At 33.8% G+C, this 23,044-nt stretch overlaps 1 protein-coding gene across 2 annotated transcripts in view; it reads right to left on the bottom strand.

The window, feature by feature from the left end:
- The window catches only part of LOC128998659 (uncharacterized), a 41,833-nt gene that overhangs the window by 15,535 nt on the left and 3,254 nt on the right, over positions 1 to 23,044 (bottom strand). For both annotated transcript variants that reach the window (XM_054424885.1, XM_054424886.1), the window contains exons 2-6: positions 9,537 to 9,622; positions 8,605 to 8,866; positions 4,839 to 4,968; positions 3,387 to 3,538; positions 2,800 to 2,932 (exon numbers count right to left, since the gene is read on the bottom strand). In XM_054424885.1, coding sequence (XP_054280860.1) covers positions 2,800 to 2,932; positions 3,387 to 3,538; positions 4,839 to 4,968; positions 8,605 to 8,866; positions 9,537 to 9,622 — 763 coding nt within the window. The remainder of the gene's footprint in view (positions 1 to 2,799; positions 2,933 to 3,386; positions 3,539 to 4,838; positions 4,969 to 8,604; positions 8,867 to 9,536; positions 9,623 to 23,044) is intronic.

Below are 23,044 nucleotides of genomic sequence, written 5' to 3'. Positions count from 1 at the left end.
ATTAATTCTCATACAACGGCCCGGATAAAAAAAATGACAATACTGTAATGATACTATTTTTAAATGCAGAAATTTATTTTGGAATTTCTTACTGTGTCAGTAATGCGGGTTTATGGGGGTTTATTTATACCTACAATGGTTTTCAATGACTTGAGACGACAGGACCGTGCACAAAATTTTGCGAAATATATAATACGTGAGCACGATAAACTGATGTTATATAATTTGTTTTATACATATTTTATACTATATTTTATAATATCATGGAAATTGTACATATGTATGCCTATGTTTATTTTTTAACGTCTCCTACAAATTACACACCACGATCAATACTCGGTCCCCTGGTACTTATTATTAAATACAAAAAACTCTCCTTAACGGGAAATAGTATATTACGTTACTAGTCCTGAAAATAAGTGTTTACCGGACGAGTGTGGTCGTTCCCGTGCGAGACGAAGTCGAGTACGGGATTACCATACGAGTCCGGTACACACATTTTGGACGAGTTACGTACGATAATTTACGCCATACTACTAAATCTGTACAAATCCTTATATATTTCCACCAACTAAAGGACTAAAAATCACTAGTCTTTGTTTATAACCACTCATTGCCACATAAATTCAGTATAATCAGCTGATTGGTGTCCGGCAAAACTCATTACAGTACAGTAATACGCAATGAAACTCCATTTGAATAAGCTGGCGGCAAACAGCTGTTTTCTGGACTAAATACTTGCGTGGGAAGTTCGTCAAAATAATTTAGTATGGCGCAAAAGCATTTGTAGTCTCAAATTATCTTTTTAAAAGCTACATAAATTAAAAAATACCCGCGTCGCAGCAAACCGGCCGACTGAGCGAATTTCCATTTGTCTGAATTGATTTTCAGTTATAGTATATTACGTTACTAGTCCTGAAAATAAGTGTTTACCGGACGAGTGTGGTCGTTCCCGTGCGAGACGAAGTCGAGTACGGGATTACCATACGAGTCCGGTACACACATTTTGGACGAGTTACGTACGATAGTTTACGCCATACTACTTAATTCGTACAAATCCTTATAAATTTCCACCAACTAAAGGACCAAACATCACTAGTCATAACCTCTAAGAGAGGTTATGTTTTTGTTTATAACTAAATCATTGCCACGCAAATACAGTATAATCAGCTGATTGGTGTCCGGCAAAACTCATTGCAGAACAGTATTACGCAATGAAACCCCATTTGATTAAGCTGGTGGCAAACAGCTGTTTTCTGGACTAAATCCTTGCATGGGAAGTTCGTCAAAATAGTGTAGTGTGGCGTAAAATATATTTTAATAACATTAGGTTTAACGAGTACCTAGGTTTGCTGCTACAAGGAAACTAATAAAGTGTGTTTTTGAGTAAAATATTGATAGTAAAATTTAAATAAATTTGCCAAGTTTGATCAAAATATATCCATAAACAAGCAAACTAGAACATTTGACAATATTCTCCATAAGAATAACATGGGAATTTTAAATTTACAATTTTTTTAATTTTCTTCGTTACTAATAATTGAACAAAAATACTTTTATATACTAAATTATTTGTTTTTTTAAGCTCTTTAAAAAGGTCTATAGAGAATTCGGGAAATTCTGTGTTTTGACGGTCAAAAGTGAGGAAAACCAATTTTTACCCCATAAAACCCCCCGTAAAGCCCCGTTCCCATGGTCCGATCGTGCTGGTTCGCGAACTCATTCAAGTTTATCCCGCTTTACACCTTTAAACCAAATTTCATCAAAATCGGACAAAAATTACTCAAGTTATCGCGTTCACGGACGTATATATATATATATTTTAATTTAGGTGTTCACTTAATAGGGCTGCTGATATATTAAATATTTAAGTAAATAAGTACAACTGAGCACCCTGAATATTATATTATATTATAAACAATATAAACAACGGTTAAGTGTTTAATGTATTTTGAAGTTTGAAAATGGACTAATGTCCGAAACATGTCACTTCTTTTTATAAAATATAATATTCAGGGTGCTCAGTTGTACTTATTTACTTAAATATTTAATATATATATATATATATATATATAAGTCTATATATATATACATATATAAAAATTTGAACGAATGGTGTTTTTGGCCTCTAGGAACATCAAAATGAAAAAGTAAATCGGTCCCGGGTCTAGGTCTTACCGTGCCACCTACGGTAATAGCTACTCCCCTATAGGGAAATTCGCTAAAAGCTGTTCACATAGTTTTTTTAAAGTCAAACTAAAATATAAACTCTTAAAGAAGAAAAGGCCGGAGAAAACATCTGATCGTACTTCTTTAGTTACAATCTTCAAAGAATAATATATTAACAGAATCACCTGATTTCATCATGCGAAATAAAACTAAGTAACTTTGACAGTACCAAGTTTAGGAAAAGGGTTTATACACTTGATTAAAACTAAGAGTTTCATTGAAAATTAAGGTCATTTACTACACTTAAATTTTAAAAATCCAATAACATGTTTATAAATTATATTTTCATTAATATAAAATATTTTAATTAGGTACCTTACAATATCTATAAATGTTGTTGATACTACATGTGATCATATTTTCTTTCATGATCACTCAATAGGTAATAATTCATACATGCATAATTTGTTGTTAGTGAAGGACCTGTTATCACGATTTTAGAGGAGGTAGAGGCTGAAGAACACTTACCACTTTTATTCTGGACAAAAATATAAAAATTATCACAATACATTTTTATTTAAAAGGAAGGAAGATTTTCTCAAATATGTGAAAGAAAGAAGTTTTACTTACTTTTCAGCTCTCAAGCATTGTGCTTGGCACTCGATGAGTGATAAGTTAGTGTAGATGTCAACTTCAAAAGGACCTCCAAGTCTTTTGTTCTCCTCCTTGACAAAGATGATTGGGCCATCACACCTTCGTTCAGCTGCAAGTTAAATATTATATCAATTTTGGAATATGGTTTTTGAATTGAAAGTAACTGTATGTGTAATCTTTTTGCTTTTAAATAGTAAACGATATATCATATAACTAATTTCTCTCTTGATAAGCAACCTGATTTTTGTTGTTTTCTAAGACCAAGCGATAAATATAAGCAATCTAAGATCATCAGAAATTATGTTAATTCTTCAAATTTGAACCTGATCACAGTAAAACTGGAATATTCTTATTTATTTTCGAGCTTATTACAAAGTAAGTTCCTCAGTTACAAAGGGGAAACTGCTCGGAATTCGGTGTTGAAAGTGTGAACTGTGCACGTAGAACCAAATGTTTAATCAAACGTTGAAGACTTTCATAACTGATGAGAAATAGTACAACATAGAGATTTTTACCAGACAAAAAGATCCAAAACCATTTAATGTGGTCAAAGACATGCTCACCATTGAGACAAGTATTTTCAAGGTAATCTGAATTTGGGTCATCTTCGAGCAGTTCCGGATGAGATCTTCTAGTAAACCTGCTCAACCAGCAACTTCGAGCAGTGGCATCGTACGTGACCGAGCGACACACGAAGTTGAACTCATTCAGACACCTGGAAAATAAAAATAATTAATGTATTCTTAATTAAATTTTGTATGTTACCGTAGGCCTACTCATGGATAATGACTATCTTCATTGTGATGCCAAAGTAGTTATTTTAGTCCCAACAATAAACAGTTTGTCTCTAGGTTTTCCTTAGTGATCTTAGTTTTTACTGTAGCTGTTTGCCAATGCCAGTCATTAATATACAATATTTGTGTCAAGGAAATTAGTAAATTTATAATCTTTATTATGACTTAACATTGTGCTTTTGTTGTTCATAACTGTCATTCGTTGCTTTATATTGGAGTCAGAGATATGAGATAAGTCATATGAAAAGTCCCACAAAACCGTTTTACGTTTAAAGTAGGTTACCAATGATAATAAACAAGGTTTGAAGTACCAACTATTTTTGTTAGTCTAACCTATTACTAAATATAATCAACGACAGATCAAACTTAGAATACATTTGTGACAGCTGTTTGTTTAAAATAAAGAATATGTGATGAATGTAAATGCTGCAAACAAAATTTTGGAGATAAGCAAGTATGCCAGAAGCCCCTCATTTCATTTTATTTTTTAAGTAAATTTAGTAAAAATTTATTACATATTACAAATTGGTAGTAATGCGATATTCTTTTTGTACTTATGACGATTTCAATTACAATTTTGTATTATTTAAAGACTGAATAAATTACTATTCATATTCTAGTATATTCTAACCATCTGAAGTAATTAGCACAATATTTTTATTTTGTCTAGCATGACAAAGAAATTTAATTTATCACTTGGCAGATTAGTGATTTTTGGTCACTCATTTTCTAGTCTCAGCTAACTTTGCCTTGCTTGTTGTGTCACAAATCAAAAATAGATCAATATTGTTTCAAATAAATTAGAATTCTTTGAATCTATAGAGTTTAATATAGGATACCATGTAATTTATTTGCTCAGCAAAATTATAATTATTTAGATTATTTTTTTTTAATTTACGTATGCATTTTAGTGGATGTAGTTCTCCTTTATTGATGAACCTTGGTGTTACGGCATCACCACATGATGTGTTGTAAGCTTTGGCAATGTTACACTTGCAAAGATACTGGACTGAAATATGTTGGCAAATATTTTGACTACAAACAGTAAGAAATGCTATTTTGTCATAAAAAACTACAGGAGCTATATCCTACAATGAATTGATATTATCAAAGCTATAAGTATTGGTGATTAACGAGATTTGAACCCTAATGTCCTGGAGAGAATTGACATTCTAATCACTAACTCAGCCACTCGCCACGCTGCCTCTGTTATAATCTCACCTGTCCTCGCAGTCAGTGCGGTTTGCTGCCACAACCTCCTTGATCTCATTTACTGGCAACTTCAACTTCTTGTGTGCATGGCGCTCAAACACATAATGTCTGTTTGGACATTCCCGTTCAATGCGGCTTGCTACAACATACCAAGATATTTCAGTTGGCTTTCCTCATAAAATTTAAATAATAGTATCATTAAAATATCGATATTTTTACGAATAAATAATGATGTTTGATAATATGATTTATTAATGATTTCTCTTATGTATTTGTGATCAGCTGAAGAAAATTTTAATAAGAGTTTTATGACTGGAAATACCAGAGCTGTAGTCATTCCAGTGCGGGAACACTTACCTTTGTCTCAGAAATACACAGCTTGTATATTAATATATAGGATTATTCCACTACACCACTGTGTAGTTGTGGAATACACCTACATTGATGTTAAGTACTTATTTTTTCTGACAATAATAACTTTAAAAGGTAATTCTGAGCAATAACTTGGTCAACCCCAAACTGAAAAAGTTTGTTTTGACCAAGTAATTGCTCAGAATTACCCTTTACAAGTATTCTGACAGATAACGTAAGGGATTTACTAACTATTGCTAAGTTTGGGTATTTTAACTGAGAGTAAAGCATCAACTAAAATGTTCACCCTCGATAAAAAATCAGTCAACATCAACACACACCATTTGTGTCTCCAATCATAAAAAATATAAAGAAAAAACCTTACAAACATACCTTTGGCAATTAGATGGAAAGTCTATTTGTAGCCACTACTCACTAGGACAGCAATAATATTGATCATTTAGCAAATTATAATGTTTTCCTAGACTCGCTGGTTCAATTTTTTTAACTTTGGAAACTTCAACAAACAAATTGAGAATATAAAAAAAATATCGTTGAAAATATTTTTTATGCGTGGACTACGGTACACGAGTACCATCATAAGACACAGACATTTGTTTTAACTCCTTACAAGCAAGTAATGAAGAGATATATATGTACTTATTTCCTCAAGAGTACATTCGTTTTATGACCAAAAAACTATAGCCAAAATTAGAACTTATCAAATTGAATAAAACTATATAATGATATGGGCCCCTAATATACAAATAGTAAAACAACTTATAAAACTAAATAAAAAAAAGAATGAAATGGATTTGATGTTCAAACATCTCACATAGACTTATTGTTATCACCCATTGCCCATTATGAGCCTTTTTATCATTGCTCATATCTGTCGAAATAGGTTAAGACCATATGGATTCAGGGATTCATTTTATTATCCTATATCCATCCCGGAGAAACCGGAATTGTTTTAGACCAGGCGCACACAGGCGATTTTGAGTCGCGCAACAGTTGCCCGACTAAAATGTTCAACATTGTTTTAAATTGGAGTGCGCACACCAAAGAAACAGTCTAGGGACAGTCGTGCAACTGTTGCAACCGTTACGCATTACATTAGGCTAAATGGATATGTGGGTTCAGGGTTTCCTTTCTTACAGCAACATACTTATCAAATCAAGAGCTGGCATGCACATTAAAAAATTGATAGTGATATTCATTATTCATAAAAGGTTGATATGGGAACCAGAATACAAACCAACGACATCACTGCCTTAATTTTGCGGTTTTAACCTCAATATCAAAGCAGCATTTTAAGTACAGTAGTTATAAAGCAGGTGCTTTATAACTCCATATCAGTTATTTAGTGTGTGATACAGTATGAAATCACCAGTTATAACATCACAAACAACATAGTAAAACACACACACACCAACATAGTAAACAACACACAACATAGTAAATTTTGATCTGTTATCAGTCAACAAATTTCAATTTGGGGAACTTCTAGCCTAGTGCACATAAATCCATTAAATTAATACTTGATTATCAGTGGATTTATTAGTAGATGTTATTGATGCTCTAGATCAGTGGTGGGGGTGCATTTATTTGGGTTGGTCGCGGGAAGAGATCTGAAAATGGAGAAACATCTGGTAATCTTACTACTGAAACGATTGAGCGAGCACTAAAACTTCATCTAACATTATTGCTTAACAATTCCTACACAAGGGGCAGTATATTAAAATATTTACAGAACATTTACAGTTCAACAGTAGTTGTATTATATTTCACCCCCAGGGCCTGAAGCGACTCTTTTACTTTAACAACCGAGACAAAGCCGAGGTTGGAAAATGAGCAGGGGTCGAAAAGACAATTTGAGCCCGTTTTATCAGCTAAATCTTTCGTCATACTGCACATTGTGCAAGTTAAATAACAAACCTGGCGTACATTGTTTTGCTGTATTAATTTGCTCCAAATAATTATTTCGCTCTTTTTACAGATTTTTATGCAACAATGTATTACTCCGCTAACACAATTACGAAAAAAACGAATAATGAATCTATTTTCAATTTCACTTTTGCCTAAATGTGGATAAAGGGATGTGTTTGTATTGAAACACACGATTTAACGTGATTTAACACTATGATAAACAAAAACTATTGTATTAATTATTCCATGATACATTTAATTGTTAATCGGAACTATTTTTTCGACAGGATCAGCGGATGAATTTCGCTGCTATACAAATATACAGCTGATTTCCTCGAATCCAGCTGATTTTTCCCTTTTCACCCTAGGGAGAAAAATAGGAGCTTCTTTAACCGGGCATCGTATGCACTTGAAACAACCGTATTGCTGCAGTGTGACGATAAAGTCAGTTGTAGCCTCAAACTAAGGATGTTTGTAATTATTATGCCGATAAAGTTTTTGCGATCGAAGATTGACAATGTCGGAAACAGACCAACCTAGCCTATGTTTTGGACTAATAATTAGGCGCAACGTAAATATGTTCCTATTATCGCCACGATCACCGAACATTATCATGATGCTGCTTTGAATGTTTTCTATGAATAATAGCTACATATAAAAACACGGAGGGAAAACAAATCGGATATTTAAAAAAATTAGAGCTTGGATTAAACCAGTATTATTTTAAAGAGCTAGTTGTATTGGCAACAACGTATTTATGTAAGAAGGAACCCGCCACTTTGATGTTTCAAACTATTAACACAGAAATAGGTTTTATAGAGAAAATGTCTAGCGCCTATAGTTGTCAGCTTTCTATCCAGCTTGGTGCAGTCTCTTTCAACTTTAGCTTTACGCTTTACGAGTCTCAATAGTTTAAGGGGTTTGAAATACAAGTGTTTTGGACTAAATATTGTACTTCAGTTGCATCATCTTCACAATTTGTATTTTATTCTTGTTTCACAGTTGACCCTGTAAGTAGACTCCCTCTTATCCGGACTCCTCGGGACCGTAGCCAGTCCGGATAACGGGTTTTCCTGTTAAACCGACGTCCCCAAAAACTTGTTAAAACGGACAGTTTAAATGCATACTGTGTACAGTATTTGACTTAAATTTAGGAGAGCATTGTTTTTACACACGTGATCACTGGTCCCAAATCTTTCCCACAAGAACAGTCGTTTTAGTAGCGGCCACTTCCTGCCGATCTAGTCTGGTTAAACCGATATGCTGATAAAAATTTTCCGGTTAAAGAGATGTCATTTCTGCCAAGTGTAGACCGATTAAACCGATGTCCGGTTAAAAGGTGTCCGGATAAGAGGGAGTCTACTATACTTCATATGAATAGGAAAACTATAACAATACAAATATTGATGAACAAAGATGAAGTTGGGTTGCCGGACCAAAAGTTTTGAGAACCCTGCACTAGATTATTATTTGCATGCTAACTGCAATCACTCACATGATAGGCAGACTTCTGTATAGTGGACGCTGTTGGGTACAAGGACCAGGTTGCCGATGCCCTCTGGGTGTGCTTGTTCTCGAGTCAAGTAGCAGGTAGACTCTTCGTACTCCACAATGCCACTGAAGGAGGCGATCCGACTCCCTGGTTGAAAGTCGAAGGAAGTGCAAGTTCTAACGAGATTGTTGGCTGCAGTTCTATCCCGGAGACAGAGCTCTTGACACTTCTCAAGCACTCTGAATGGTGGAGACGTATCTCTGACCTGCGTGGTGTAAAGTGTACATTTGAGAGGAAATCGGTAAACATAAATAATGAAAGCTAAAACACATGACGATTAAGAATACCAAAATTGTATTTAACTAAATTTAAGGTATCAATCTTAAGCTTAGTAAACAAACTTTGATGTATTAATCTTTAGGAATAGTTCGTGAACTACAGGTATTTGACCAAATTTTCATATTTCGTGGAATTATTTCAGTTTCTAAGTGAAAGATATCCAACATTGATGTGTCTTTTTATGAGTCTTAGCCTAACCATTTATTATACAAGCTATTTTCCGTTTTTGTAAACACCAGTTTGCTAACAAAACACACATCATCAAACAACTAAATACTGTTGTCTATAGATTTTTTTCGATGACAATCTCTTAGTCAAATGAAATTGTGAATAAATAGACATTGAATAGCGACTGAAGATCTATTTTTACAGTATCTGCAAAATGTTAGGGAACTTTATCTGGCGACCCGGTTGACAACAAAAAATTGGTGAATCCAAATTACAGCGGCGAACGCAAAAAAAAACACGTTTCTATTTTAAACATTTCCTGCTTTCAATTTATTTGCAAGATGAGTACGTAATCCCCTTGATCTTACCAAGACTGTTCCTAACCTAAAGCTATTTATTTAGGATGTAACTTTGATCTCTGCACTTACCACATCATCGTCAAAGCCTTGCAGTTGTTGGTCCGGAAGCCGTTCATAGACCACGCGGCCTGCGCCCTGGTTGCATGATGTTTGGGCTGAAATTACAACGAAATTACAAGTTAAACACAAACGTAACCAAGACCGTGGTACCTGACCAAAAAATCTTCATAAAGAATCTAAGAGTCTTTGGAGGATAGCGGCCATCTTGGATTATTTCAAATAGCTGTTGAAGGGTTATTTACCATCCAAAAATATTCTTTCAAATACAAAAGTGATTGTAAATTAAATATCTAGTACACTGTGAGATCAAAAATTTTCTTTTTCGTTTTTTTAATTGTTTTCCAAGGAAGTCCATGAGGGCCATATTGGATTTGATTGCCATAAGAACAATGTTCATTTATCAAATCATTTGTCAAACTACTTTCGAATCATTGGTCCTCACAATTATCTCATTATTACGATTTCAACCTGATTAAAATTTTACTGTAGAATAACAGAATCCTCATAACTTTGGCGAAATTGAATTGGTTTACTTTAGATTTGAATCATACGGGGAATATGGATCAATACATACACGCACACAAACACACAGGCAAAGATGAGATTCTAAATGATACGATTTTATCGGATCCATCTATTGCAGACCTATATCATGGATAGTATTAGTTTTTTAGTACAGTAATGTTACAGACTTCAAAAATCACAATTATTGGAAATCGTTTACTATTTCGTATACCATCCAAATATAGTTGTATAATATATTATAAACAACGATTATAATCTCCCAAACCGTATAATGATGACTATTTTCCAGCTGGTTTTCTTTGTTTAGTTTGTAGACGTTAGCAAACAATGAACCCATCTCATATCCCAGAATAGATTCGGACTTGGATGAATAATTCTCCGAATCTATTCTGTCAGTAGTACCATAAACAGCAGTTTTACTAAAGAATGATAAGACGTGGGTCCAACACTAACAACTTGAAACCTAAAAGATGAGCTACTGCAGAATTTACAAACCTTTAAAAGGATTCTAACTTTAGAATTTAAAGACGACTCTAAAATACCCGTTGTGGACTCGGTCAGTTACATCCTAGACCCTTGCACGTACATGTACATTGGTTAGTTAAAGATTATAATATATCATCGATACAAATTAGTATAATAAATATAACTAACCAATAAGCAATACCAGATCTAAATGTAATGTAACATCAATGAAAAAAGTTAATCCATAATTATGTTATTCCTTATTTATCATTATTACGTTAGCATCGATAATATAAATAACATGTTATATATTTACACGTCATAAAATTCATATTTTATTTATTTTGTGTGCCATTCTAACTTTTTCACACAGAATATAAGCAGATTCTGAAAAAGTTCCAACTGGTTAGTAGTTTAATTATCAGGACGATAATTTGATAACCTTTTTCAACCTTGCATTTTCAAGTCAATTAAGTGCGGAATCATTAGGATGGTTCCGCACTATCTTAATGATCTTCTTAGACATGAGCGGAATATATAAAAATCAAAGAAACTTATGAAACATTGTAGTTACAATAAATAGTTATTATTGAAAAAGTCAAAAATCTTTAATCTAATCCAACAACTACACTATCGTTGTTTCATTGAGCATCTCAGAGTGCGTTCATGTTTACCTCCTCCCCACAGATAAACAGCTGTTTTATAAATTACCCAAATAAAACAATGACTCGGATCTGAGTATATAAAATGTTCTTGTTATTATGGATAAATAAGCAATTAATTGATAGACTATTTTCATTATGAGGAACGACTCTATCAGCACTTAATACACGTGTGTTGTTACACTCATTTATTTATTAAGTTTTCAAAGTGTTACATTTCCTATAAAAAATCTTGTTTTTGACAATAAAAGAGGTGAAATTTTGTTCATGACTTCTTGGCGATTTCGCAAAAAACATTTCTAGCATTACTGTAGTTTCTTGAATTACAAGCATTATTCAAACGTCTCCATTTGACTCGGCCTCAAAGGAACAGGATTGGATGGATCTGGTATCAGCCCTTTTACGCAAACTCTAAAGGGATTGCATTGTTACTTATTTTTGTTAATATAGTCTATCCTGTTGTTATTGTTATATCTTGTTCCTGTACAGAATTTATCACATTGTTATTTTTCTGCAAGTTTTATCTGTTTTTCATGAAGTTTGTTCTGCCTTTTTACTGAAGTTTCACCCGGCTACTGCATTGCATCATTGTTATTGTTCCTATACTGGTTTTGTTTTTCGAATCTCTCTTTTGTCAACTTGTTCAGATAGCTTGTTATTTATAGTTGTTATTTATCTTTTTATGTCTTGTTATTGAAGTCTTGTTTTCCAGTTTTTTTTTCACTACTTTAGTACTGTGTTTTTTTCTGCTTCTTCTGTATGTAAGATTATTGTATTTTTCATGTAAAAATGGTGCAACCGTTAACAAACAAATAAATAAATAAAGGGTTCTGGTTGGCTGATATTTTTTTGTTTCATAGTGTAGTAATGCCGTAGTTCAAACATAATGTTGAAATAATCCTCCGTTCATTCCCATCTCATTGGTAAATTATTTTTCTGTTCGCCGGGCTACTGTATTTCGTAAATAACAAAGCGGCCCAAATGTTTATTTCACCATTATATTTTTACTTTTGGGATTTAGGTCACTGCTTATTTTTATTACCACACACGTAAGAACACATATACCGGTATTATACTTAACAGATTATACTAAATATTCAATACGTTTTTATAATCATCATATATATCCTACTCTAGAAGTATTAATATACAAATATAATTATTTGAAATAATGTTTTTATAGAAATACATTACCTCCATTTTACCAGTTTTGATATACGAGGTGGAAAAAAGTCCCGTGACGGTTAAATATTTCAAAAAGTAATAAATATAGTGCTTTAAAACTTGGTACACAGTTACTGGACATTAAAACCATTTTAACACATTATTCAGTGATACACTACCTAATCGGGGGGACGGCCCGCTTGGAGTCAGAAGAAAATCTTAAACGTAAGCATAGGTTGATATGCACATCAAATTATGCCGCAAATATTAACTCAAACGGACTCCCGAGTCAAAAATGGCAGCCGTTCGAAGATTTATCTGCCTTTTGAATCTTTGCACAACTGACATTTTTTACTCAGTTGTTATTTTGAGCTAAAATTTGCAGCATTGTATTCTACTAATAAATCCCTTTAATGTTATGTGCATATCGACCTATGCATAGGTTTTGATTTTCTTCCAACTTCTAGCGGGCGTCCTCCGAGGAGGTACTGTATAACATATTTGCAAATCCATTTAAATAGCTGTCATTTTGGACTCGGTTGTCCGTTTGAGTTCGGGTTTGTATTTTAATAATAAAGACCATTAATATGATGTGCATTAATATGCACATAAAATTAAAGGAATTTGTTTGTAAGAAGAAAAGCGTATTTTCTTCTGACTCATAGCGGGCCGCCCCCCCCCCCCCCACCTGAAGAGGTGGCGCTTCACTGAATAATGATATTAAAATGATTTTAATTCCCAGTAACTGTGTACGAAGTTGTGAAGCTCTATCTTTATTACTTTATGAAATATTTAACCGTCCCGGGACCTTTTCCCACCCTGTATCTAAACGTATACTGCCAACGTTTAAAGTAAATAAAATATGTTACAATTACGATCAGTTTCGATCGGGCCTGATGACGACCAGTGTGAGGGATCGAAATCAATCACCTGTATAACATATTTGATTATTTTTATTGCCTTTTTCTTGCTAACGCGACTAAGTAATCTTTTAGATTCGCAAAGGACGGTATGTCTCATTCCAACCAGTATATGCACTCTGAAAACGGCGAAGTGAAACACGCAAACTGTTAAAACCCACCCTCCTACAGTTAATGACTTTGAAATTAAAACATGTGTTTAAACACTGGCGAATAATGAGTTGTAGGCCTACGACAGGTGTGGCGGTGTTTGCTGGTAGAGCCGGGTCAGTGGCCACACTTCCGCCTCACATCGCATCACACATTCACCATTCACCGAACAACATCAATTTTGCGCTCCCTTTTCACCAACTAGTCCAAAAACCAGAGATACAACCCATGGATTTCAGCGTTGAGCTATACCTTCCGTGCTGTTTCAAACACAGGGGCGAAATCGTTGAAGCGAGTAGTAATTGCTTCGTTTGGAAACGGACACGGTCTTACGAGTTTTAACCTGTTGATTAGAATCAATATAAAGGGCGTCCCAATAAGAACGCCGGATTTGAAATATTAATGAACCATATATTTTCACGCTAAATTTACAATATGAAACATGAATCTTAAAGCATAGTATCTCCGATTAGTAATAGATTATGTCTCGTAAGTGCTTTCCTGCTGCCTGATGACAAGCCCAACATCTCTTGACAAAGTTTTCCATCACTTTTTCACACACTTCCTGTTGAATGACACGAACAATTTCCTCCTTCAGGTCTTGGATTGTTTGAGGATTATTGGCGAAAACAAGTGACTTTAAATATCCCCAAAGAAATTAGTCACACGGTGTTAAATCGCACGATCTTGCTTAAATGGCGATGCAGCGATGTGTGCTTCATCGCTGAACAGCAAAGTTTTTGTCATTTTCATCTTGATTGCCAACCACCCAGTTTACAAAATCAAGCCGTTTTACGGGATCTCTTGGCTTGATCTCTTGTGCGAGTTGAATTTTGTAAGGGCACATGTTAAGGTCTTTTACCAAAAGTACAGCCTCAACATTTTCAAAGGAGCGACCTGCCCGACAGCGCACTGGTCTTTTAATGTCAAAAACTGAGCCAATTTCTTCGAACTTAGAAATTAATCTTTGGACAGATGACTCATTTGGTGCATTGTCCCGGCCGAAAATAACGCGCATCTTCCGAACCGTTTCAGCGAAACGTTCCCCGTACTTGTAGTGAACTTTAACTATGACCAAGCGTTAATCCGTCTTGTAGCGATTCATGACTACAAATGGGACCTAATACAGATAACATAGCAGATAATTTGGGAATTCCTATCGAAATACAGATAAGGATAAGACTCTTTTGAAATCCGGCGTTCTTACTGGGACACCCTTTACTAGGTAAATCTTCTAATTATGGCTGCTAAATATAAAATGTAATTTTAAGTGCTTAACTTAAGGAAGCTGTAAAATTTAAAACATATAAATTCTAATCTGATTTCTTATGCACAAGATAAAGTCATCATATAAAGGAAATTAAACGAAACTAAAAAAACATGTAGGTACAACCATTTAACAGATTCAATTGAAGGCTCATCACCATTGAAACTCACTCGTACTTTTTGTCGATTTGACCAATTGCAACACTTATTGTCTGCAACACCTCTGTTTTCCTTGAGGTTTCTTGTTCAAATTCAGGACCGATTCTCGGATCTATTGGCTATATGGTAGGTCAGCGAATATGTCGAGACATTCTGGCAGTGATCCAATGATTGGTATTTAAAAAGCGTCGCTTTCCTCGAGATACTCCATTGCACGATTAAGTGGCCCTACCATTAAAGTGTGCCAACAATATTTGATATCGGTTCCTGAAACAATTGTAATAGGTATGAGACCACGTTTGCTACGGTAACTTCTACAAATATGTGATTACACGAGAACGGCACAGCTGAGCGCTCGGTTTTGCACCGTGAACAATCGTGGACAGGCAATTTTGCATCACTCACAACCCCCCTCAGGGATAGGGTGAATGACCTAGTAGCAGGGAATTTCGGTAGTTTCATGGGCTAAGTTTATTCTTTCGAAATTGTTTTCTTATTTTTTTATTCCATTAACCTATTCATTACCAATAGTCCTAGACAGTAAGGGACAGCTCCACAACACTTTCTTTTACCATGTGGTTTAATGATATTATTTTTTATGCTTAAATGTTTTACTATTTATTAGGATTATTTCAGCCACAAGGCTACCAAAAGCCAGGCACATATTCATTTTATTTGATTTATTTTGTATTTAATTTATATATATATTAACTCACTACTTAATTTATGAAAATTCTCACTGAAATCCATCGAATGCCAGATTAATACAACCAGTTTTAAGATCAGAAAGACACGTAAGGTGACAAAAAAGTCTTTAATCAGTAAGTTAGAGTAAATATTTGAAAAGTAGAATTTTTGCCTTTATAATTGCTATTGTACACAATAACTCCTGCCTAGGCTGATACGGTGTCATTGGAAGACAGATGCTGGCTGTGGCTAAAACTTTACCCTCATGGTAGACACGGCAGACCACTTAAACTACTTGGCTCACGGCCCAAACTCGCCAAGGTGGCGCTTTCTTAGCCAACTCTTTGTTAATCGCCACTCCCGTACCGCTGGGAACAATTGCTCTCAAATCAGATGCACCAGCTTGATCGAAGAACATGATTTATGAATATTTTTTCAATATATCTCCCTCTGTCTTTAGATAATGTAGCTAATGATAAGACGCTTATGGCTTTCTCGTCTCACTATTTTGTTATGGTGCGCACCCCTACAATTTCAAATGGGGGATGTTCACACTTAACCATCGGAAGCTTTCTAGAAACAGACCAGTTATGTAAGGATGTTCTGGGCAACTGCAGCTCCGGTATGGAGGTTTTGATACTTTTTCACATTTCTACACCAGTTTAGGAAACTTATTTGGCCACTGAATACTAATAAGCATTGTGGGCCCTTACTAATAAATTAGAATCCTCCTGGGAGGATAATCAACACCAAACAGGAAGTCAATCGAGGAATCAAGTTTAGAGAACAGTTTTAAGTTATTGTAAAGTATTCTTGGAAAGAATTTGGCTTGTATCCCTAGCCATGTCATAATTTTGGCAGCAAAAGAAAACGTGTTTCATTACTTCAATGTACACGTTTGAGTAGAAAATAAACATTGTTAACATGTGGGACAGAGCTTTCAAAGCCGAGATACTTGGCTTGGGGGATTTCTGATGTATTTTTTGGGGTGAACACGAATTGATTTAAAAGAAACGTATAGCACCATTTTATCACTTCAAACATCTATAAACACTTAAAATAAATTAAGATATTTCTAAACTGTATAACAATATATCCAGTATAATAAGCAATGTATCCTGTATCCTTATATATCCTGGATAATAAACAAGAAATAAGATGTATTCTCTGTTGGAATAATACAGGAGACCAACTTGCGTTTAGGACACGTAAAATGCAGCAAAAAACAATGTATGGGAAGAATACAAAAACATAATGTAGACAAGGTAATTGAAACCAATAAAAATCGGCAATAAAGTTAAACAAATGTTATTTTTTAATTTGAAACGACCCCAACGACTTTTCCAGTGTCGGATCGGGATGTTTTGCAAACTCTAATTAAATGATTTTGTTTTACACGTTAAATCGCAATTTTATTAACACCAGAGGAGTTTCATGTAGAAAATACTTAACGAATTAAACACTAGGTATTTTTGTCTTCTAAAGGACCTGATAACGAAAAAATGACTATCGCCCGAAGCTGATTATTAACCATGGATACTATGGTAATAACTACTTTATTACAGGGGAGTTGGCTAAACATTTCTGAAAATATAAGCACTAAAATGGGAACAAATAAAAAGTGGAAACAAGATCATTAACAGACGTATAAAATCCACCAAATAGAATGATAATTATACTTCATTGAACTATCTTTATTAGTTTTAACTAACTATGTTGGATTCTTAGCAAAGATAATTTTAGCAAACAATATAAATCGTATGCGGTCTCAATATTCAGTATTACTATTTTAACAATCGGTAACCTTTTAAAAATAACATATTAGCTTTAGTTTATACTCGCTTCAATGTTTTGCATATGAATATGTTTAAAAGTAGGCAAATAGATATAAATATATATAAATATACATAGGTGAATAGGTTATTTTTTTGTGTATTTAAGACGACAATTTGTTTAAATAATTTGTAAGAAGAAAATAGGCTAAAAATGAAACTGTTGTTTCAAAACTAGTCTAAGAGACTAAACTAGCGTATAGAGAGAGGTATGTTAACTTATTTATATGGCTATTAATTAATACTTAACATTTTATTTAGTTGCAAACACCATACGTAAGACATAATTATCTCAATACGAAATACAATTAATTGTCTTGAACATTTACAATTGTGTCGAAATATTATAAGATATCGCCAAATTATACGTTTTATGGATAACTAACAGAAATCGAATTCCATTTGTTTTGATTTACAGTATAGACATTACTGTTTTAAAACACGCAAATCAATGGTGCATGAAAACTATTTGAAACATTACACAAGCTCAGTAAGAATTATAACTAATGCAGCAATGCGAATGTGCGTAAAACAAAACATCTTTACATGCTACCAAAGTGAAACTATTTTGAGAGTATAAGCATTCACGGCAATCTAAGTTATTCGGAGAAAAACTACAAAAGAGTTTGTTCTTTCGCAAGACGCAGCTTAGGCCTAAACCGACGTTGTAGCAAACTGAACACAGACAAAGGCGACGGTATTTTGGGCACGTTTTATAATTAACTTTGGAGCGGATAAAATTAACAGCTAAACAGGCTCGAGCTTTACACGTTGGCAACCGATCTGCCCAAAGATTATATTTAACTATCAGCTGATTTTCTACCATTTTCCAACATGGAGTGTGCTTGCTATGGGTTATTGTAAGTAGGTTGGTCTGTAAAATGCATCTTACATACGTATTACTAGTTTAAAGTAAAGCTTCATACTTGATTGGTGCTAATAATTTTGATCATACTGCAATATTAAACGGGTCAAGAATAAATTTCGTACAACAAAGCATGTGTTTATAGGTTACAAGCACTACACGTTGAATTAATTATAATTGACTATTAAAAAGTAACAAGCATATAAATCATAGTTGTCTCAATGAATAACGCTACATAGTAATGTTATAAAAATATTAACGCGACTAATTTTATATTGGCAGTTTCTTGTGTCGAGTAACCTTATATCTGTGTAAATGTTTGGTTAGCGCAGTGTTGATTCTGGCACTAATGTTTAAAAACAAACACTAGTTATTAGCTTGAACCATTTCTCTGACATCTAACCGTTTTTGTTTTCTCGATCATCTTATGTGTCAAGATGCAATACTCAATGGTGCTATTGAAAAATTAAATAGTATATTTCGCCCCCTATTTTCGTACAATATTTCATCGTTACTTCGTCATTCTTTCAGAGTCGTGACATCATCTTACATCTTTCAAAGTGACTCTTTTCGACACGAGCTCAAATTGGGAAAGAGGTTGGAAAATGAGCGAAGATCGAAAATAAACAATCTTTCGTTACACTGCGCCATTATTTAAACTAAATAAGCCATTGTTGCTGTTGTCGCAAGCCACTGTTTGTCATACAAAAACTAATTATTAAAATAGCTTTTCAATTCAACAGGAGTTTCCCTACAAATTCGTTATTCAATAACATATAATTAATTTCGGTGCGTCAACTCTTTATAAAAACTTAACTAGTATATACACCAATCAAGATCTGATAGTGACGCCAATCACGCATAACTATCCAAAGGAGTACGCATCGCATCGCATCTCATAAAAAAATAAATAACATAATTTGACGTTCTTTTTTTTAGAGGAGCTGTAGATGTAGGTATGCAGGTACCCAGAGTTTTCAAATCTGCAAATCTTGCCAATGCTTTTTATATTGCAAATTTTTGTATAGGAATATATCCTATACAATTTTTGTATAGGAATATATCTCCATCACGGATTAGAGATCTACAGGTATCTCTCCCAGTTTACAAACGTGCGGTAAGCAGTTGGCTGTCGGAGATTGGGCTCGATCAGTCTGAGACACTTATCAGTCCAGTATTGAGTATACAATACCAAACGAGATTAACACCAGTACACTGAGCAACTCCATCCACTCGACCACTTGTTACTTAGCATTGACTGTTCCTGTAGCTGTCGCATAGCTTAGTTGCAAATAATATTTTTATTAATTTAGTTTATTTTTATATTAATTTCAAATTTGTAATAAAGCTCATACCGTGCACAGGTCTTGTTCGGCCTATGTGACTACCTAACATTCTTTCGTATTTCATATGTATATATATTGTAAACAATTTTTACAATAAACAGATTTTGATTTGATAAATAAATCATAAAACTGTGATTTCCTATATTGTTGACCTTTTTTAATAGCTTCCAAAACCATTCCCGTCTTGTTTTGCCATTGTCTATGAACAGCTGTTTATTTATTTATAATTACCTTTATCAAATTAATTATTTAGTTTACCATTATATTTATAAGTACCATGTGTTACTCCGCAAACAATAATACATTCAAATTTCGTAATACGATAAACGTGAATGTGGTGAAACATACAATGTGACAAATATGAACACAAACACATTTTGATAATGACGCAGTGATATTTTCAAACGATCGGGACTTTGAGGTAAAATTAGCGGACGAAATATTATGGTCAGAATAATATACAGCCGATTTCATTGACTCCATCTAAAACTCCACTGCCACTGCATTATGACGGAAAGTCCTGTACTTTTGAAGGGAAAGGTGGGAGTTAAATTTGTTTTACGCAGAATGTAGGCACGTTGTCCTTTGGGTCGTGTTAGACTATACGAACTACTGGCTTAACCGAACCCCTTGGAGATTCAAGAACTACTCATCTCCTGGGACTGTTAATACATTGCTTCGTAAAGGGCTTATATGTTGTAGGTATAGATGTAAGAAGAATTAAGGTAGAGGTTTTGGCCAAAATAAGTCCAAAAGAAGCCCTTCGCGCATTTCTAGGCTCATTCTCCTATGGTGTTTTCACCATGGTTGCCATTTGAACCAAATAGGAAGTTCGTCATTTATGCCACCTGTTGTTTAGGTAGTGGTTAAATAAAGTATGTTTATAAAATAGTATGTACAACGGTATCTGTATTGCCGGAAAGTACAGATACTCTAATTTGAGTTGTGTTATCTCTGGATCACTGAAGAAAACTATGAAAGGTATAAAATTACCTGAGTGCTGCCAATTGTATACCTTTTATAGATACTCCGAGTTTGCGACTTTGCCTATCTTATGCAAGAAGCTTGATCATAGGACCCATGGTCTGAGAGTAATTTATTAATTCACCTCACCATGCTAACGTTCCAACACACAATCAAATTATTAGAATCCGTTTAAATGTCACCACCCCCAGACTCCGCATCGCATTTGCACTGTCATCAGCTCACAAAAATGAAATACAAATACATCATCAGCTCACAAATTGCACAAAAATGCAAATACACAGAAAATGGAAGCTATGATCGCGTTCTTTGGTGGCAGGTGTCCCCTTGCATTGTACGGTTGATCACTAGTAAATTCGTCCCTGGAAAAAATTAGGGATGACCAAAACTGTGGCATGAAAATTGGACCAGATTGGTAAGGAGATTTTTTAGGGCGTGAACCAAAACCTTGATTCCGCATATTGCTTTACGCAGGAGGCGTTCTTGACGTTTCGAGTTTGACTTAAAAGCTGATCGTGCGGCGTAACTCCGTCCTCCACTTTGCGTCAACCTCCCAGTTGTCAACCGTCACGTCACCGGATCAGAATCTATGTTAACGGGAAAGGGGGGGGGCAAAGGTCATAGACGATGATATTATAGTTATCAGTGTTAGAAAAAGATTACTTAACAGTTACAAGTGTTTTCGAGTAACACCAGAGTAGAATTGAATAAGATATCTTCCGTACGCTCTCTGCCTTCGGTACCAAGTCCAGTCACCTTCCACGTGAAATGAAATACAACTCCCATGAAGAAATACCACAAGTCCTTAGGAAAATATTAAGAAAATACAATCAAATAAATAAATACCCCCACTGCAGCAAACCTGCAAACTAAGCGAATTTAATTTTACCTGGCTGGATTACCACAAAGATATTGCCTTACAATGTCAGATTTATATTCTAATTAAATAAATACATTTTAATTAGCAATTAGGTTTGCTGTTACAGGGAAGGTAAAAAGTTGTGTTTTTTATTGAAATGTTGATAGTTTCGTTTGAAATAAAGGAATTTGCCGAACTATATTTAAATATATCTAAAATAAGATAACAAACTACAACAGTTTATTAATTTATTCTCCGTAACAATTAGGCTTAAAATAGTTTAGGGGGCAATTCACTAAAATAACATACACAATTAGTTCATTATTCTGTTCTGTTTTTTCTTCTGTACGATTAATTTTCACTTAGTTTTTAGTTTACAATTAGAAAGTAAACGATATCGACCAGTTTTTATGTTTTATTTTTCTCTTATTTTATTACTTAACATAGCTATAATGCTATCTTTAATTTTATCATTCTCAAGGACACAAGCCCAAAATGACTTTGAAACTGAAATGACCGAATTGACTCAACTGAAAAAAAAAAAATAATAATTTCTAGCCACCTTATACTAAATAATTGAGACATTGATAGTGTCATTTAAAATGCAATTTCATTCCAGTTTCTAATACATCCACCCTTTCATTGTTATCTCAACTGTACTCTACGATATTGACAAGAAAATTGTTGACTTTTATAATTACTTTAAACAATATTAATATTTATGAACTTTTCACATTCAAATACAAAAAATTACTGTGGTCATGATGTTTTCCTGTACATTTTCGCTTGAGCTACGATCATTTTTTCAGTACTGTACTTTTTTGACCTCTACAAAATAAAAAAATAAAAAGCTTTTGAAGAATTCAAATTATAAAATGAATTAAATGTTCTAAGGAGAAAGCTGAGACGTCTATTATGTTATGGGTTTAACCTAGCTATAAGTAGGCTAAGCATTTGAAATAAATAAAATACAGTGGTTATTTTTACTAAAAAAAATACAATGATAGCTAATACTACCACAATTGCTGGTCTGAGGTTTTTCATTATGCAAACTAGAATTGTTTAGGTAGTAGGTAGTATTATGGCCAACGGATTGTTTAGGTAGTATTAAGGCCAAACCAGGATTGTTTAGGCAGTATTTTTGCAAGAATGGATAGTATACTTATGACAACTTATGATTACTTGAAGTTAGTTATTTAAACCTTATACTCAAATAAGTGGTATTTTTTCAACAACGATAGTTAACATTTTATTTAAAGACACTTTTTATAACAAATAAAGTTTATAAAACAAGTAGTGTTATATTATGTTATTTCAATATAAATGACACAAGTATAAAATATTGGGGAGAAAAGTATGTTTAAAAACAAATTCACTTTGTTATAATCGGTATTTTATGAACGCATGCCTTCTTTTGACAACAATCTCACTAAGAACATTACACTTATAATTAATTGTACCTATAACACTTATACGATAGCTTGTTGTGCAATTATATGATATTAAATTATTTATAGTTAGACTAATTTATCAATTTAAAAGAGTAAAAAATATATTTAACAATTAAAAAGTAAATAGATGTGGTTCATATAAGGAAGGAATGCTAAGCAAGTATTTGTTGTAACATTCAATT

The sequence above is a fragment of the Macrosteles quadrilineatus genome, unplaced genomic scaffold (assembly GCF_028750875.1).
Source record: "Macrosteles quadrilineatus isolate MER2022 unplaced genomic scaffold, UCM_ALF_1.0 Scaffold_7__1_contigs__length_78375512, whole genome shotgun sequence".
In the NCBI taxonomy this organism is placed as follows: Eukaryota; Metazoa; Arthropoda; class Insecta; order Hemiptera; family Cicadellidae; genus Macrosteles; species Macrosteles quadrilineatus.
The sequence above is the reverse complement of the archived record's forward strand: the minus strand, read 5'-3'. Positions and strand labels throughout refer to the sequence as shown.